General features: G+C 55.3%; 1 protein-coding gene across 2 annotated transcripts; it reads left to right on the forward strand.

The window, feature by feature from the left end:
* Positions 1 to 11: 11 nt before the first annotated feature.
* On the forward strand, positions 12 to 17193 carry LOC148648666 (BAR/IMD domain-containing adapter protein 2-like 2). Of its 2 annotated transcripts, none has more exons than XM_088606430.1 (14): positions 12 to 1554; positions 2813 to 2888; positions 3417 to 3503; positions 6564 to 6625; positions 7018 to 7089; positions 7337 to 7411; positions 7826 to 7951; positions 8757 to 8864; positions 9684 to 9786; positions 10640 to 10850; positions 11753 to 11818; positions 12143 to 12338; positions 14420 to 14460; positions 15006 to 17193. In XM_088606430.1, the coding sequence occupies exons 1-14, from the start codon at positions 1501 to 1503 to the stop codon at positions 15079 to 15081; spliced, it is 1353 nt and encodes a 450-aa protein (XP_088462556.1). In that variant the 5' UTR covers positions 12 to 1500; the 3' UTR covers positions 15082 to 17193. The 2 variants fall into 2 exon arrangements, with proteins under 2 accessions (XP_088462556.1, XP_088462557.1); XM_088606431.1 differs by having other exon boundaries at positions 12 to 1014.
* The last annotated feature ends 893 nt before the right edge of the window (positions 17194 to 18086 follow it).

An 18086-nucleotide genomic window follows, 5' to 3' on the forward strand; every position in this document is an offset into this window, starting at 1 on the left:
TGGAGAAGTCAAGGATTGGACATTTGTGTGTCCATCTATCCTTTTTCTAACTGCTTTATCCAGTAGAGGGTTGGGGGGGAGCTGGAGGTCTATCCCAGCAAGCAATGCGCACAAGGCAGGGTGCATGCTGGATGGGACACCAGTCCATCACAGGGCACACATACAAATACACACACACTCACACCTGGGCCAGTTCTCCCAGAAGCCGGTTAGCCTACTTGCACGCCTTTGGACTGTTGGAGGACACCGGGGCACCTAGAGGAAACCAATCTGAACAGGAGAGAACATGCAAACTCCACACAGACAACACTCCCAGGAATTGAACCCAGGGCACCATCACTGCAAGGCAGCAGTGCTAAACAGTGTGCCAATGTGCCATCTCACTTGTGTGCCTTGGTTTTTATTCCAAGTCGGATCTCCATGATTGAAATGATCTTCAGTTAATTGGACAAATGTAACGGTTTCTTTTTATACGCAGGTGGTTTAAATAGAAGTAGAAAAAAACTCTCACTATCTTCCCAAAGCCAGGACCAGGCATCCCGGAATGAAGGGAGCTCTGCTCTGGGTGGGGTGCACACAGTTTCTCAGAATTGCTTCATTTTCACTAAAACTGTGTGTGTTATTCGCGACCGGAAACATCCCGAATAATATCGCTTTACAACCACTCTGTCCTCGTACGGGGAAGTCTCAGCTGGCCTGGACAGGGGGTAAAAATACCCGTTATTTGTAAAAAAAAAACAAACAAAACAAAAACAGCTCTGTTAGATAAAGATAAAAGGGCCAAGGGCTGCGAGTCGAGGCCAAAGTGACAAGGCCGGGGATCCGCCGGTGAATTTTCACAATGGCCGCCGCCGCCGCCGCCATGTTTGAGTCGCGGGAGACGAAGGGCGGCCGTTGACGAACGACAAGAAATAAAGAACCAGCCGCGGATTTGCGTCTTCCCTGATCGGATGGGCTCGGTGCCAGCTTTAACCTGCGTGTGTATGTGTGTGCGGGGGAGGGGGGGGATACCAGGTAAGGCCGGTTTAAGGACGCGATCAATAATTTACGAGCCCTCGGTGTCTGTTATCTCCCGTCCCCGTGTTCCCGCCCTCGTCTCCCCGCGTCTCCCTCTCCCAGTGTCTCCGGTGTGGTAGACGGCAGGTTCACGGGGTTTTTAGTGCGGGACACTTTTTTTTTCCCCCCAGCGTTGTCTCGGCATTGGTGGGTCCTCTGGTTACGGTTTTAAAACCAGAACGGAAAGAAACGACGTCCCGCCGCCTTCGTCCGTCCAATTCAACGAACGTTTTTACCGGGCTGTGATCCGCATAACGGCCGTGTGTGTGTCAGTGTGTTTTTTATTATTTTGTTCACATCTCTTGGAAATAAAAACAGGCTTGTCGTGACCGAAGGGATCATTTTACTTATTGGTATTATCGTGATCATTTTTTTTCCCGAAAGAAACTCTCTATTTTTTTCGGTTTTAACCGCCGGCGGGCGAGGACCGACCGCGATTTCGCCATGTCTGCCGCCAACAGCGAACAGCTGCACCGCTCGACGCTGCGGATCTACGGGGTGAGTCGGGGCTCGGATCTGAGTCTACCGATCCTCTCCTAAATGAGGTTTATCAGTGTGTGGGGATGTATGTTGATAAAGGTATAGTTCTTTTTTTGCTGGGTGTTTTACATTGGTATCTTTCCCATGTGTCTTATAACGCATAAGATGTGGAGAGTCTGCAGCAGGGCTGTCTAGTCCTGGTCCTGGAGGGTCAGTCAGTGTGTCTGCAGCAGGGCTGTCCAGTCCTGGTCCTGGAGGGGTCAGGTAGTGTGTCTGCAGCAGGGCTGTCCAGTCCTGGTCCTGGAGGGGTCAGTCAGTGTGTCTGCAGCAGGGCTGTCCAGTCCTGGTCCTGGAGGGGTCAGTCAGTGTGTCTGCAGCAGGGCTGTCCAGTCCTGGTCCTGGAGGGGTCAGCCAGTGTGTCTGCAGCAGGGCTGTCTAGTCCTGGTCCTGGAGAGGTCAGTGTGTCTGCAGCAGGGCTGTCCAGTCCTGGAGGGGTCAGTCAGTGTGTCTGCAGCAGGGCTGTCCAGTCTTGGTCCTGGAGGGGTCAGTGTGTCTGCAGCAGGGCTGTCCAGTCCTGGTCCTGGAGGGGTCAGTCAGTGTGTCTGCAGCAGGGCTGTCCAGTCCTGGTCCTGGAGGGGTCAGTCAGTGTGTCTGTAGAAGGGCTGTCCAGTCCTGGTCCTGGAGGGGTCAGTCAGTGTGTCTGCTGAAAACACACAGACCCCTCCAAGGACCAAAGTGCTCATCTCTGCTGCTGTGATCTGAACTAAAATGGGCAGCTAGTCTTTATACTGGATGGGCGAAACAGTGGCACAGTTGATATGACTGCTGCCTCACTGTGCTGGGGCCCTGGGTTCAGCTCCTGGGGTGCTGTCTGTGTGGAGTTTGTATGTTCTCCTCCTGTTCGTGTGAGTTTCCTCCAGGTGCTTCTGTTACACCGTCCAAGACATCCTGATAGGTTAATTGGCTTCTAGGGAAAATTGGTCCTGGCGAGAGTGTTTGTGTCTGTGTCTGTGTGAGACCTGTGATGGACGGGCGTCTGTTGCTTTCTGGGATAGATATAGCTCTCCTGCGAATGGATGAGCACATGGTCTTAATATATTGTTCTCTGTTCACCACCTGAGTCCATGCGTGCTGGATGAAGCCACGAGCAAATTAAGACAGTTTTCCTTTGTTTTCCTCTGAACTCCGAGCGCCCTGTCGCAGATGGCTGGCTCGACCCACTGTTCTAGTTGGCCGTGTGTGCTGGGCTAACAGCGACTCTCTGTGACCCGTACAGAACCTGATGGAGCAGTTCAACCCCGGGCTGCAGAAGCTGGCGTCCCTGGGGCGCAGCTATGTCGAAGCCTTTCAGGGTGAGAGGGCGCGGGGTGGGTTTCGATTAAGGAGACATACCAGGAAACACGAGAGCACCGTGTGAGAATCAAGCCAGCGGGGGGGAAAAACAATTCACACGTCACAATCAGTCAGGCCCTGATCACGTCCAAGTTGTGTGTTCCTTAATGATAACAATACCGACCAAATTCTTAACAGTGAAACCTGAGCAAGGGGGCACACATGGAAACTACACAGCAGTGCATTTAAAACTGAGAACAGGGAATGCTTCTTTACACAAAGGGTGGCGGGAGTCTGGAACAAGTTGGAACCTACAAGAGAGACATTTAAACCCGAGAGCAGGAGGCACTTCTTTACACAAAGGGTGGCAGGCGCCTGGAACAAGCTACACATCATAACTTAGAATATGGTGTATAATGTATAAGCATGAAGACAAAGCCGCACAGTAGATGCTAAGGTATTAACTACACTACTAGCGGTGCTTGCTGTAGCTTTAACACTGCAGATCACCGTGTGGGTGTGACTCTGTCTGCGTGTGTGTTTTGCAGCCCTGACTGTGACCAGTGAGGCCTACTTCAGTGCCCTGGCGAAGATGGGAGAGCAGGCCCTGCACAGTATGTCCTCTCGCTCTCTGGGTAAGAGCTTCAGCTTGTTACACCTTCACCCTGGAGGAGCTGCAGAGGCTGTGCTGATCCATTTACACTCCTGGGAGCAAGGACATCCTGCTGCACTGTCCTAGTGCTGGGTTCCCGAGTGACCCTGCTGTTCCTCTGCTCTAGTGCTGGGTTCCCGAGTGACCTTGCTGTTCTTCTGCTCTAGTGCTGGGTTCCCGAGTGACCCTGCTGTTCCTCTGCTCTAGTGCTGGGTTCCCGAGTGACCCTGCTGTTCCTCTGCTCTAGTGCTGGGTTCCCGAGTGACCCTGCTGTTCCTCTGCTCTAGTGCTGGGTTCCCGAGTGACCCTGCTGTTCCTCTGCTCTAATCAAGAGTTCTCAGAGTGACCCTGCTGTTCCTCTGCTCTAGTGCTGGGTTCCCGAGTGACCCTGCTGTTCCTCTGCTCTAGTGCTTGGTTCCCGAGTGACCCTGCTGTTCCTCTGCTCTAATCAAGAGTTCTCAGAGTGACCCTGCTGTTCCTCTGCTCTAGTGCTGGGTTCCCGAGTGACCCTGCTGTTCCTCTGCTCTAGTGCTGGGTTCCCGAGTGACCCTGCTGTTCCTCTGCTCTAATCAAGAGTTCTCAGAGTGACCCTGCTGTTCCTCTGCTCTAGTGCTGGGTTCCCGAGTGACCCTGCTGTTCCTCTGCTCTAGTGCTTGGTTCCCGAGTGACCCTGCTGTTCCTCTGCTCTAGTGCTGGGTTCCCGAGTGACCCTGCTGTTCCTCTGCTCTAGTGCTGGGTTCCTGAGTGACCCTGCTGTTCCTCTGCTCTAGTGCTGGGTTCCCGAGTGACCCTGCTGTTCCTCTGCTCTAGTGCTTGGTTCCCGAGTGACCCTGCTGTTCCTCTGCTCTAGTGCTGGGTTCCCGAGTGACCCTGCTGTTCCTCTGCTCTAGTGCTGGGTTCCTGAGTGACCCTGCTGTTCCTCTGCTCTAGTGCTGGGTTCCCGAGTGACCCTGCTGTTCCTCTGCTCTAGTGCTTGGTTCCCGAGTGACCCTGCTGTTCCTCTGCTCTAGTGCTGGGTTCCCGAGTGACCCTGCTGTTCCTCTGCTCTAGTGCTGGGTTCCCGAGTGACCCTGCTGTTCCTCTGCTCTAATCAAGAATTCTCAGAGTGACCCTGCTGTTCCTCTGCTCTAGTGCTGGGTTCCCGAGTGACCCTGCTGTTCCTCTGCTCTAATCAAGAGTTCTCAGAGTGACCCTGCTGTTCTGCTTTCTGCTGGTGGGTTCCTGATGGAGCCTTCTGCTCCTGTGTTCTAGTGCTGGGTTCCAGAGTGATATAAAGAGAGACTTGTGAACCCGATATTTGATTCAGATTGACAGTTAATATTTGCAGCTGTTATTATCAGCTGTTTCTTCTACCGCCGCTATTAACATGACCCCCCCCCTCCCCCCCACAGCAGCTGATGAAAGTGCTGTACAGAATGAAGGGAGTTATTGTTCAGGGAAGCTGTCAAGGTCCTTGAATGCAGCAGCGAGCTTTGTCTTATCAGGTGCAATCAGCCCAGAGATCTGGCATCAATAAAGAGAGATTGCATAGATGGTACTCGATTTGTGCACTATGAACCCACAGGACAGGGAGGGCAGAAGGAGGTTCCTCCCCCTACAGGCCCTGCTGCAGAGGGACAGAGGTGAAGTCTGGTGCCTTGGTCTGCTCTCATCCCTGAACAGAGTGTCAGTGTCAGCCTTCTGTTTCTCATTCTGGGCTCGTGTCCAGAACCGAGTGTAACCCACACTGCTGTGTGTGTGTGTACTGTGCTGTGTGCGTATTTTGTGTGCATACTGTGCTGTGTGCCATACGTATACATTGTGTGTATACACACCATGCATTGTGTGTGTTGTGTGTGTATAATCTGTGTGTACTATGCTCTACATGTGAGTGCTTTCTGTGACTGCTGCTGGCCGTGTGTGTGTGTGTGCTGTGTATGTGTGTGTGCTGTACTCTGTGTGTGTGCTGTGTATGTGTGTGTGCTGTACTCTGTGTGTGTGCATACTGTGCTGTGTGTGTGCATACTGTGCTGTGTGTGTGCTGTACTCTGTATGCTGTACTCTGTGTGTGTGCTGTGCTCTGTGTGTGTGTGCTGTGTATGTGTGTGTGTGCTGTACTCTGTGTGTGCTCTGTGTGTATGCTGTACTCTGTGTGTGTGTGCATACTGTGCTGTGTGTGCTGTACTCTGTATGCTGTACTCTGTGTGTGTGCTGTGCTCTGTGTGTGTGCTGTGCTCTGTGTGTATGCTGTACTCTGTGTGTGCGCTGTACTCTGTGTGTGCGCTGTACTCTGTGTGTGCGCTGTGCTCTGTGTGTGTGTGTGCTTACTGTGCTGTGTGTGCTGTACTCTGTATGCTGTGCTCTGTGTGTGTGCTGTGCTCTGTGTGTATGCTGTACTCTGTGTGTGTGTGCTGTGCTCAGGCAGAGCGATCAGGTAGCCCAGCCCTCAGCGCCGCGGAGCCCCGACGCTTCAATTATTCAGAGGGCTGCCTTTCACCTTCCAGAGAGCTCCGCAGCTGGCCGCCCCGAACCCCACAGTCCTGCTCCAGCACCCTGTCGCCCAAACCCGAAACCTGCAGCAAATGAGGCGACGCTCGGTCTCCGCCGGGCCTGTCCGTCGCCGCCCGGCTCATCCTTAACATCGTGCGCGGTTTGGGCTCATGAGGCTCAGGGGCGGGGGGAAAGGCTCTGGCGCCGCCCTGCTGTCACGCTCTTCCTCTGTCTCCCCGTGTGTGCCCTGCTGATCCCTGTATCCCCCCCCGATCTGCAAACTGTTCCTCTCGTCGTCCCCTTGTCGCGGGGCGTCTTGGCCATCGTCTGCTCCCCCAGGCCCCCCCATGTCTTTTTTTTTGGGGGTGGGGTCTCGCGTTCCCGGCTGCTCCGGGATCGTAGGGCGCAGAAGCGGCGGTGGCTGGTGGCCCAACACCACGCACAAAACGGAGCAGGCACTAACACAGCAGGGCACAGGCTTGGCGCGCGGGGAGCGGGCCTTGCTCCCTGCGGGGGGGGGGGGGGGGGCTCCCCGCGCGGCCTGACGGGAGGGGTGGCGCTTGTCTCGTTCCAGGGGACGTCATCATTCAGATCTCGGAGTGCCAGAGGCGCCTGACCTCCGAACTGGAAGGAGTGGTGAGTGCCCGCGGGATTGTGGGATTGTGGGGTCCGACGGGCAGGTGTAGCCGCTGTGGTGTCAGCAGTACAGCGGAGCAGTGCTAGGGGGCGCCCTGGTCCCCCAGAGAGCTGTGGGGCAGGGGAGAGACCCCCGAGCAGGTTACGCAGTGTGCCCCAGTACCCCCAGCTGTGGACACACAGCGTGTACAAAACAGAGGAGCGCTGTATTTGACTGACACATCACAGTGACGAATCAGAGTCCCGTAGTTGTACGGACTTCGGGCTGCGCCGTGACCCTCTGTACCGGCCCGCGGTGCTGGCCTCTGCTCGGCCTCTGCTCGCGAGCGCTGACCGCGAGGTCCGGCCCCGTCCCGGCGCTGATCCGGAGTTTCTGTTCTCGCCTCTTGCAGTTCTGCTGGTTCCATGCGGAGGTGGTCCAGGAGATGGGCGCCAACGTCAAGCTGGACACTGATTATATATCTGTGGGTACCTCTCCTCACCTCGCATTTTCCCAGGAGGTCACCTGGCTCAAATCTGTCTTTGAAGACGCTTTGAGACGCATTTGCTGTGCTGTGGGAGGCAATTCTTGCGTAACAGAAGCGAGCTGTGTGCTTGCTGTGCTGGGCTCTTTGGGACCGGAGACAAAGACACACACACACACACACACACACACACACACACACACACACACACACACGAAACGACAACTCCGTGCTGTTTGTTCTCCAGGGCAGCAGGAGGCGCTATGAAATGGAGGTGCGCAGCCGCCAGAGGAGGGGACCTGGTGGATACAAAGACACCCTGGTGAGGAGGGGGCTGGGGGCAGTGCAGTGAGTGTGCAGTGTCTCCCTGCAGTGCAGTGAGTGGACAGTGTCTCCCAGCAGTGCAGTGAGTGTGCAGTGTCTCCCAGCAGTGCAGTGAGTGGACAATGTCTCCCAGCAGTGCAGTGAGTGTGCAGTGTCTCCCTGCAGTGCAGTGAGTGTGCAGTGTCTCCCTGCAGTGCAGTGAGTGTGCAGTGTCTCCCAGCAGTGCAGTGAGTGGACAGTGCGTATGCAGTGTCTCGCAGCAGTGTGCTGGGTGTACAATGTCTAACAGCAAGTGCAGTGAATGTACAGTGTCTCCCGGCAGTGCAGTGAGTGGACAGTGTCTCACAGTAGTGCAGTGAGTGTGCAGTGTCTCCCTGCAGTGCAGTGACTGTATCTCTCTTCGTGATGACAGGACAGCTTGGAGCACTTTCTCAGGCAGAGCCAGCGGGAGGCACTGAAGGAGGAGGAGAGGCGTTATCGCTTCCTGGCCGAGAAACACTGTGGCCTCACCCAGTCCCTGCTTCACCTGCTCAACAAGGTACTGTAAACTGTCTGTGATCCAGCTCATCCTCTGATACTCCTGCTGGGATCTCCAGGCTGTAGGGGCTCATCCTGGACTGGGACCCTGGCTGTGATCTCCAGGCTGTAGGGGCTCATCCTGGACTGGGACCCTGGCTGTGATCTCCAGGCTGTAGGGGCTCATCCTGGACTGGGACCCTGGACTGTGATCTCCGGGCTGTAGGGGCTCATCCTGGACTGGGACCCTGGACTGTGATCTCCGGGCTGTAGGGGCTCATCCTGGACTGGGACCCTGGCTGTGATCTCCAGCCTGTAGGGGCTCATCCTGGACTGGGACCCTGGCTGTGATCTCCAGCCTGTAGGGGCTCATCCTGGACTGGGACCCTGGCTGTGATCTCCAGGCTGTAGGGGCTCCTCCTGCACTGGGACCCTGGCTGTGATCTCTGGGCTGTAGGGGCTCATCCTGGACTGGGACCCTGGCTGTGATCTCCAGGCTGTAGGGGCTCATCCTGGACTGGGACCCTGGACTGTGATCTCCAGGCTGTAGGGGCTCATCCTGGACTGGGACCCTGACTGTGATCTCCGGGCTGTAGGGGCTCATCCTGGACTGGGACCCTGGCTGTGATCTCCGGCCTGTAGGAGCTCATCCTGGACTGGGACCCACACTGTAATCTCCGGGTTTTCCGACAGGAAAAATATTTTCCACTTGAGACTTGCAAGCTGATGACCAGATGAGTTGGTTTCCACCAGGAGAGAACTGCGGTTTCCTGCCCTCCCACGGCGCGGGGTTGACGCCCGGCGTGCCGGTGTCCTCTGTGTTGCAGATGGGGGGAGCGATGCAGCAGAGGGCGGAGGGGTGGAGGGAGAGAGTGAGCGAGACGCGGGGAGTGTCCAGAGCCCGCACTCCCGTCCTCCCCGAGCAGGACGCCCTGGTGAGAGAGCGAGGGGGGGAGGGGGGGGCGGAGACAATGTGTGCAGGTGTTGCGGAGAACAAAATTCTAACGTAAAACCTCCACGAGTTTGAAAAGGTCTTAAAAAGGTCATCGTCGTTTTCCAGCCTTTCTGTTGGGCGGAGCTTTGGCTCTGTGGCTCAGGATCTGCGCCTGTGGCTGGGAGGTTGCCGGTTCAAATCCCGCGGCCGGCAGAGGAATCCTACTCTGTTGGGCCCCTGAGCAAGGCCCTTCACCCCAACTGACCCTGCACTCTGACCCCCAGCTTCTCTCCCTGTCTGTGTGTCTCATGGAGAGCAAGCTGGGGTCTGCGAAAAGACAAATTCCTCATGCAAGAAGTTGTATAGGGCCCATAAAGTGATCTGATCTTATGTCAAAGCTGGATTTCTGGGACGAAGCCCCTCCAAGCCTCCCGGGTGTGACCGCCTGCTGGTCCCTTGCATGTCTCTAAAGGGCCGTCCTGGCCCTGAGCCTGCTGTGGTCCAGTCCTCTGCGGGCTGTACTGTGTCCACAGTGCCCACTGTCCTGTCCAGCGCTCCTTCGCCAGAGGAGACGGGAGGCCCGAGGAGGAATAGGAGCAGCTCCTATACTGTAGCTCATGCTCGGAGCTGGAAGGGCAGACGTACAAGGAGTTCGAGTGACAGTATCGGGGTTTTAACTGAGACAGGGAGACAGACAGCTGTAGAAGGAACTGGAGAGTGTGGACAGCTCAGGCACTTAGGTGAAGCCATCAGTAAGAGTCAGATTCCGGAACTTGATTCGAGTTTAGTAAATTGTCGTCTTTTTTTTTATCCCCGTCAGCCCCGACCCCCCCCTGCTGGGCCTTTCCTTCAGACGGGGAGGGAGGAGGAGAGGCACTGGGCTGGCAGGGAAGGGCAGCCTCCCGAGAGGGCGCCCTCTAGAGGTGAGAGGACTGAAGTGCATGGAAACTGAATTGACCTTTGTGGAGAATTTGGTCCTCACTGTCTGTTGCACAACTGTCCCTGCGTGCCTGTAATCCATATACGTCTTCTTTTGAATCGTAAAGCGTGTTGTCATGAGAAGAGCACTTGATACAGTGAGATAGAATAGACTGAGGGTCAGTGGACATTCCCAGTTTAAACGGGTGTGTCTGTGGGTGTGACTGTGGGTGTGTCTGGGTGTGACTGTGGGTGTGTCTGTTGTGGGTGTGTCTGTTGTGGTTGTGTCTGGGTGTATGTGTAGATGTGACTGGGGGTGTGTCTGTTGTGGGTGTGTCTGTTGTGGGTGTGTCTATGGGTGTGACTGGGGGTGTGTCTGTTGTGGGTGTGGGTGTGTCTGTTGTGGGTGTGGGTGTGTCTGTGGGTGTGACTGGGGGTGTGTCTGTTGTGGGTGTGGGTGTGTCTGTGGGTGTGACTGGGGGGTGTGTCTGTTGTGGGTGTGACTGGGGGTGTGTCTGTTGTGGGTGTGACTGGGGGTTTGACTATTGTGGGTGTGTCTGGGGGTGAGTCAGTTGTGGGTGTGTCTGGGGGTGACTGTGGGTGTGTCTGGGGGTGTGTCTATTGTGGGTGTGAATGGGGGTGACTGTGGGTGTGTCTGGGGGTGTGTCTATTGTGGGTGTGAATGGGGGTGTGTCTATTGTGGGTGTGTCTGGGGGTGACTGTGGGTGTGTCTGGGGGTGTGTCTATTGTGGGTGTGAATGGGGGTGTGTCTATTGTGGGTGTGTCTGGGGGTGTGTCTGTTGTGGGTGTGTGTGGGTGTGTCTCTGGGTGTGACTGTGTGTCTTCTCTTCCCCCCAGGCTCCACGCCCATCCTGGCCCGGCACTCGCGCTCCAGCTCGGTGGGGGAGGCTCTGAGCGCGGCGGGGTTCAAGCAGGTGCGAGCGCTGGTGCCCCACCCTGCCTCTGCCAACCCCACCCTGCTGCCCTTCTCCCGCGGGGACACCCTCACCGTGCTGGTGCCGCGGGCACACAACGGCTGGCTGTACGGGCGGGCGGAGGGCAGCGCCCGGTGAGTCTCTCTCCCGGTCACTCACTCACTCCTTCTCTCACTCCACCACTCCTTCCCTCACAAGGTGCTGTCGCTTCAGCTCTGCTGTAGCGCGCTGGACTCTTGTGTGCTGTTCTCTGTATTGTGCATTGTGCTCTTTGTCCAGTGTGCTGTTCTCTGTATTGTGCATTGTGCTCTTTGTCCAGTGTGCTGTTCTCTGTATTGTGCATTGTGCTCTTTGTCCAGTGTGCTGTTCTCTGTATTGTGCATTGTGCTCTTTGTCCAGTGTGCTGTTCTCTGTATTGTGCATTGTGCTCTTTGTCCAGTGTGCTGTTCTCTGTATTGTGCATTGTGCTCTTTGTCCAGTGTGCTGTTCTCTGTATTGTGCATTGTGCTCTTTGTCCAGTGTGCTGTTCTCTGTATTGTGCATTGTGCTCTTTGTCCAGTGTGCTGTTCTCTGTATTGTGCATTGTGCTCTTTGTCCAGTGTGCTGTTCTCTGTATTGTGCATTGTGCTCTTTGTCCAGTGTGCTGTTCTCTGTATTGTGCATTGTGCTCTTTGTCCAGTGTGCTGTTCTGCAGTATCTGTTGCAGACCGCACTGCGCTGTGCTGTAGGACACTGTGCTCTGTGTGTTGCCCTCTGTACTGGACTCTTTGCAGGGTGCTTTCTGGTTTGCACTGTACTCTGCTGTGTGCTGTGTTCCTTTTTGTTGAACACTGTGCTCTTTGCTTCGTACTGTGCTCTGTTGTACACTGCCATCTTTATTGTGCTATCTGTGTAGTACATTGCGCTCTGTGTGCTGTGTAGTATTGTGTGCTCCGTGCGTGGTGTTGGGTGCTCTGTGTGTTCTGTGTTGTTATGCAGTGTTATTGTGCAGTGTTGTGTGCGTGTTCTAATGACCTCCCAACACTGCTTTTCCCAGTCAGGGCTGGTTCCCGGCTGCTTATGTGGGACCCCTGGCAGACTCCACCGGAGAATCGGGGTGCAGGTGAGACCCCGGCGCTGAGCCTCACAAACCTGCAGCTCAGCTGAATGCGTGCTGGTAACTTCAGACACACTCCCATTACACCACTAGGGAGAACTCAGTAAATGTTAAAAAAACAATGACAATGCTTCATGTAAATGTCTGCTACACTGGGTATATTTGGGCGTAGGGGGTCATATTCTATCATATTCACATGTATGTTCGTTTTATTCTTCTATTCAGAACACAAATTTTAAATTTCCTGCTGTAGTTCACCGACACAGTATAAGACACAGTGCGTTAAATGCTCTCGTGCGCCTTTGCCCTGTGACCTCTGACCTCTGGCAGCACCACCCTCCGAAGCAGTCACAGCGTTGGCGATCTCCTCGACCAACCAGATGACACCCTGCGACCAGCCGGCCAACAGAACGGAGTCCCGCCTCCTGCCCCGCCTCTGCCCCGCCCCACCTCGACGGGATTGGCGGAACAACGCCCGACCACACCCACCCCTGCGAGGAGGGTAGAGGCCGATACTGACAATAAGGTGAGTGAAGCACATGGTGGATACAACTCTTTTACACGTGAGTTTGTGCCATATTCCGCTAACATCGGGATTAATAAGAGCTCTATAAGAGCAGGGAGAGTCGAAGATCTTGTGTCCTTCTCTCTTACCATCCCAACTGCACATCCAATTTCAAAGGTCTCATAGGTTCCTAAAAACTCTGCTACCTTCCTGTACATAAATTTCAGTTTCTCCATTTGTTTCTGTTAATTTGCCTCAATTACATATATTTGCTACAGCCAGGTTTTCAGTGGTTTGCACCAGTATCGATAGTATTTCGAATGTTATTGCTAAGATTTTTTTTCAATTGTTCCTGGATGGTTGACACCTTAAGCAACTTCGGTCCTCCATCCAGCAGGGGGCGTTTGCCACGGTGCTGTTCTCTATGACTCCCCAGCCCTCCTTCTGGTGGCTGCAGGGCGGGAGCTCCAGCTGCTGACTCTCGGGGTCGAGGGTCGTGGTGAGCGTGGGGTGAGAGGTCATGGGTGCCTGTGTGCTTGTCATGATGTGCTTTTTTGCTTTGGGAGAGCTTGCTGGGTGATGGTTCCCAATGAGCTCAGTTACCAGTGTAGCCAGTGGTTGTCGCCGAAATCTTAGCTGGTGCTGCCCTACACCCTTCACACCAAATTCAGAGGGAGCCCCTACAGCCCGGAGATCACAGTCCAGGGTCCCAGTCCAGGATGAGCCCCTACAGCCTGGAGATCACAGCCAGGGTCCCAGTCCAGGATGAGCCCCTACAGCCTGGAGATCACAGCCAGGGTCCCAGTCCAGGATGAGTCTCTACAGCCTGGAGATCACAGCCAGGGTCCCAGTCCAGGATGAGCCCCTACAGCCTGGAGATCACAGCCAGGGTCCCAGTCCAGGATGAGCTCCCACATTCTTTCCACGTAGCCCGTTTGCTAGTTCATAGCTACCTGACCTCACCAGGATCTCGTCCCGCGGGGGTCCCAGTCCAGGGCGACACTGCGCTCTCACTCCAGCCCCTCGCTCACGCAGCAGTGGAGGGGGTCAGCGCCGGGGCTCACTGGGAACCTGCACGCCCTGTGTGTGAGGGGCCGTCCTGACTGAGAGCTGGCCCGCGCTGGTGCACCACGCCCAGGGGCTCCCCGGTCCACTTCCGAAGCCCCGCGCTTCGGGTTCCACTTCCAGGCTGTTGCATAAACTGCCACTCGTTTGGGGAGAACTGTGCATCGGTGGTGGGGCAGGACGTCAGCTTCACTCTTCTTTGCCACTCTTGCATTGTCGGCACGAGGGCTGGGCGACCTCTGACCTCAGCGGATGCGGAGGGGCAGGGTCCGTGTGTTTTTGCGGTGAATTGCTGCCCTGCGGGATTGTTTCTCTCCTCTTATTTCACCTGCCTGTCCTCGAAAAGTGTGCTCAGTCGTTTTAAAGCCTCTCTGTCGCTTCTCTCAGCTGGTGGCGTCTCTGCGTGGGTTGGATGAGTTAGATAAGTCAGCGGTCACTATCGGCCGTTCTTCCTGCCTCGCATGCTCAGCGGTCAATAGCTAAGTGGTCTGAGGTTCTCAACGACATGGCTGCGCAGCTTGTTCCCCACTCCCACCACCCTGTGTGTAAAGACTTCCGCACCGTCTCCGCTTGTGTCCTCTGGCTCCTGTCCGGCTGGGCAGCTTTGGAAACGCCTGTGCTTGACTCAGGCCCCCATCGACCTGAGAATGAGTCTCGGTAAGAGGCGAAGGCGCCTTTCGCTCTGCCTCAGCTGTGCACCTGCGAGTCGGGGTCTCCATCGGCCCCAGTCCCGCGTCTTTCCAAACCCGGCGCGATCCGTGTCCGGTAGCAGTCCGTCTCCCGCGCACGAGGCCCGGCGAGGATCTTGATCTTGAGGTTCAGTGAAAAATGGACCCCTCGGTTTTCGGGGGGCATCCCGGGGGTCTGTCTGAGTGTGTGCTGGAGGGAGACCCCTCGTTTGTCGGGAGGGCGTCCCGGGGGTCTGTGTCGATGGAGGGAGACCCCTCGGTTGTCGGGGGGCGTCCCGGGGGTCTGTGTCTGTGTCGATGGAGGGAGATACTGTCATTCAGTCCCCATGTGTGTCTTTTGTTCCACAGAGATCGAAGGACCAGGGGCCTCGTCCAGAACTCTTTCCCAGGTAAGAGACAGGACTCCCCCTCTTATAACAGGGTCAGGGGTCCCCAGCTCTGATCGCGGACAGGACTACCCCCCTCTTATAAGAGGGTCAGGGGTCCCCCTCGAACAGCAGAGCTCTCTGTTCACCCTGTTTTCACGTATCTCCCTAGTGCCTGCACTGCGGCCCCTAGTTACAGAGCCTCACGCTCCGAGACAGGAGCACAGTAATACACAGTTCCAAACACAAACTACAGCGTGTGAGGACTCAATACAAACACCCACTGAACAAGCACAGACACAACTGCTGGGTCGTTTCCAATATCCTCCTGTTCCCAGTCCCAGTTCAAGTGGCTCGTAGATCCCGTGAGAACAGCGGGAGAGCTGGCGGTCCGGGCCTCGAGGCTGCGGATGGGGAATGGGGTCAGAGGTGGTGGGGGGGGGCGAGAGAGCGAGGATGTTCTTGGCCGCCCCGGTATCGGAATCTGGGACTTTGGCGGCGGCGGCCGGCGCGGAGGTGGAATCGCAGGGACCTGTGACCCACAAGGGCTCCTCTGCTCTCCCCCACAGGGGCACCAACCCCTTCGCCACCGTGAAGCTGCGCCCGACGGCCACCAACGACAGGTCGGCCCCCCGGATACCCTGACCGGCAGCGAGGAGCCGCCCGGACCGGACGAAACGAGGGCCGCCGCCGCCGTGGCGTCTGGAGTCATTCTGGAGGCTGTCTGTGGGGAGTCTGCGTGTTCCCCCTTGGTTCACGCAGGTTTGCTCCCCTCTCCCAAGGACGTTGGGTTTGACTGACCTGCTCTAAATTGTACCCCATGGGCTTCTTGTCTTCCTCTTGAGGAAGGTCGTCCGCTCCTGGTCCTGGAGAGTCCAGTCAGCTTGTCTGCAGCAGGGCGGTCCAGTCCTGGTCCTGGAGGGGTCAGTCAGTGTGTCTGCAGCAGGGCTGTCCAGTCCTGGTCCTGGAGGGGTCAGTCAGTGTGTCTGCAGCAGGGCTGTCCAGTCCTGGTCCTGGAGGGGTCAGTCAGTGTGTCTGCAGCAGGGCTGTCCAGTCCTGGTCCTGGAGGGGTCAGTCAGTGTGTCTGCAGCAGGGCTGTCCAGTCCTGGTCCTGGAGGGGTCAGTCAGTGTGTCTGCAGCAGGGCTGTCCAGTCCTGGTCCTGGAGGGGTCAGTCAGTGTGTCTGCAGCAGGGCTGTCCAGTCCTGGTCCTGGAGGGGTCAGTCAGTGTGTCTGCAGCAGGGCTGTCCAGTCCTGGTACTGGAGGGGTCAGTCAGTGTGTCTGCAGCAGGGCTGTCCAGTCCTGGTCCTGGAGGGGTCAGTCAGTGTGTCTGCAGCAGGGCTGTCCAGTCCTGGTACTGGAGGGGTCAGTCAGTGTGTCTGCAGCAGGGCTGTCCAGTCCTGGTCCTGGAGGGGTCAGTGTGTCTGCAGCAGGGCTGTCCAGTCCTGGTCCTGGAGGGGTCAGTCAGTGTGTCTGCAGCAGGGCTGTCCAGTCCTGGTCCTGGAGGGGTCAGTCAGTGTGTCTGCAGCAGGGCTGTCCAGTCCTGGTCCTGGAGGGGTCAGTCAGTGTGTCTGCAGCAGGGCTGTCCAGTCCTGGTCCTGGAGGGGTCAGCCAGTGTGTCTGCAGCAGGGCTGTCCAGTCCTGGTCCTGGAGGGGTCAGTCAGTGTGTCTGCAGCAGGGCTTTCCAGTCCTGGTCCTGGAGGGGTCAGCCAGTGTGTCTGCAGCAGGGCTGTCCAGTCCTGGGCCTGGAGGGGTCAGTGTGTCTGCAGGTTCTCTCTTTAAAGCAGCAGCACCTGAAGAGCCAGGGGAAGCTATTGTACTGGACAAGTCAAGTCCGTAAGGAGCAGCCTGAGCTTGTTAAGAGCTGGTTGCTCACCCCCGGACTAGACGGACCATCAGCAAATGAGGTGCCAGACACTGCTTTAGTGAGGCTGTGTTTCTAGGCCTGCACACTGACTGGTCACTGTTGATAGTGATGCTGCCCAGGGTCAATTTTTGAATACCTGGATTATGCATGAGTTTTGACCAATACAAATACTAATTTTGACAAATACTAATTGAGTGGACCGGGAAGGGGATCCTTAAACCAGAGGAAATTGGGGCGTTTTCCTCTCCGAGGGTCAGAGATGGTTAATTCCGGGACCTGTCCCGTACACCCGCTGGACCAGGGCTCTCCAGAGCTGGGAGCGCAGGCCCTGTGCCCCTGGCAACAGCAGCATCACAAGAGTTGCCTGGCAACCAGGGTGTGTCGCCTTGCATGCGATACCAGGCCCACGTTTTTGAGACATACGTAATCCATCTGGAATCCATAATCCCACTCTGGGATGCCTGCGTGGGATTATAATTGAGTGTGTGGACACACGCAGGCAGTTGAGACCGTGATAGCAGTGTGCAGATACACTGCATAAAGGATTGAATAAACTCTTTTAAATTAGAAGTTTGTATTATCAGGTTCCAGATGCCCCCCCTACAATAAATTGCAATGAAAAGTTCACAGAAACTATAAACATTAAGATACGTTACAATCAAGATCTACTTTCTACAGATTTAAAAAAATGCATAAATAAACCACATTTGAGTATTTAAATTATTTTGATCATAAACAGTGACCTCATTTTTAGAGATTTATACAGATATCTCTGAAGCAAAGACTATTTGAATATATAAATGTGTGTTAGGATACGAAGTGATCGTGTTTACTTTGCTTTCTTGTGCGAGGTGCAAGTTTCAATTTGTGGTATAAAGCAGTTCTGAAAGAGTTCAGATGCATTTGTTTTTTTTTCTCAGATCTTTAAATGTGTAATATGCAATACAGCCACTAGGTGGAGACAGCACAGCTGTACTCACCTTCTCGCTAGGGGGAAATTACCCATGCTGGCCCTAGTTTTCCAAGTCCTGCTCTTCCAGGAGGAAACCGGAAAATGAGATCACTTTATTGGCCATATGCAATTTCTTGCATTAGGAATGTGTCTTTTTGCAGACCCCAGCTTGCTCTCCATGAGACACACAGACAGGGAGAGAAGCTGGGGGTCAGAGTGCAGGATCAGCCATTTATACAGCACCCCTGGAGCAGCTGGGGGTAAGGGCCTTGCTCAGGGGCCCAACCCCATAGGAGCCAGGAAATCCATTGTAAGTTTAAACTACAATAGCAGAACAGAGTCACAGTCACCACTCCTTAAAGCCTGTGTACCAGAAAAGCAATTTTGACTTTTCATAAAAGTCAGATGAACTGCTTTACAATAGATCCCACCTTCTGATTGGGCCAGCCTTCTCAGATTGGCAGATGTCTGAAAGCTAGCTCTGAAATTCAGGCTTGGGTTCTTTTATTCATAAAAAGCACACAGCTATAATTCATTGAAAGCAGTTCCAGGATGAGCTACTTAAACCCCTACTGTTTCATGGCACTATATAAGCAAGTGCTGTCAAGTGCTTAAGGCCAGTGGAAATGACAGGACTCCAGAGCAGCCCTGTGCAGGAGCCAGCAGGGCCTGGGAGAGCATTGCTCCTCTGCCCAGTAGCCCACAGGCGCAGAGCCCCTCATCAAGCTGTACTCCCTTCTAAACCTCCCTGCTGCAGCTGCCCAGCCTGCTTCACCATGCAATTGACAGTAGAGTCAGGCCTGGTACCTCTGCAGTAAGGGGCAGTTTAAAA

Source organism: Lepisosteus platostomus, chromosome 14, assembly GCF_059453375.1.
Source record: "Lepisosteus platostomus isolate fLepPlt1 chromosome 14, fLepPlt1.hap1, whole genome shotgun sequence".
Taxonomy (NCBI): domain Eukaryota; kingdom Metazoa; phylum Chordata; class Actinopteri; order Semionotiformes; family Lepisosteidae; genus Lepisosteus; species Lepisosteus platostomus.

Coding starts and splice junctions, on each gene's coding strand:
- LOC148648666 (XM_088606430.1), top strand. CDS start 1,501: ATGTCTGCCGCCAACAGCGAACAGCTGCACCGCTCGACGCTGCGGATC. Junction 3,504..6,563: donor TATGTCCTCTCGCTCTCTGG/GTAAGAGCTTCA, acceptor GTCTCGTTCCAG/GGGACGTCATCATTCAGATC. Junction 7,952..8,756: donor TGCTTCACCTGCTCAACAAG/GTACTGTAAACT, acceptor TCTGTGTTGCAG/ATGGGGGGAGCGATGCAGCA.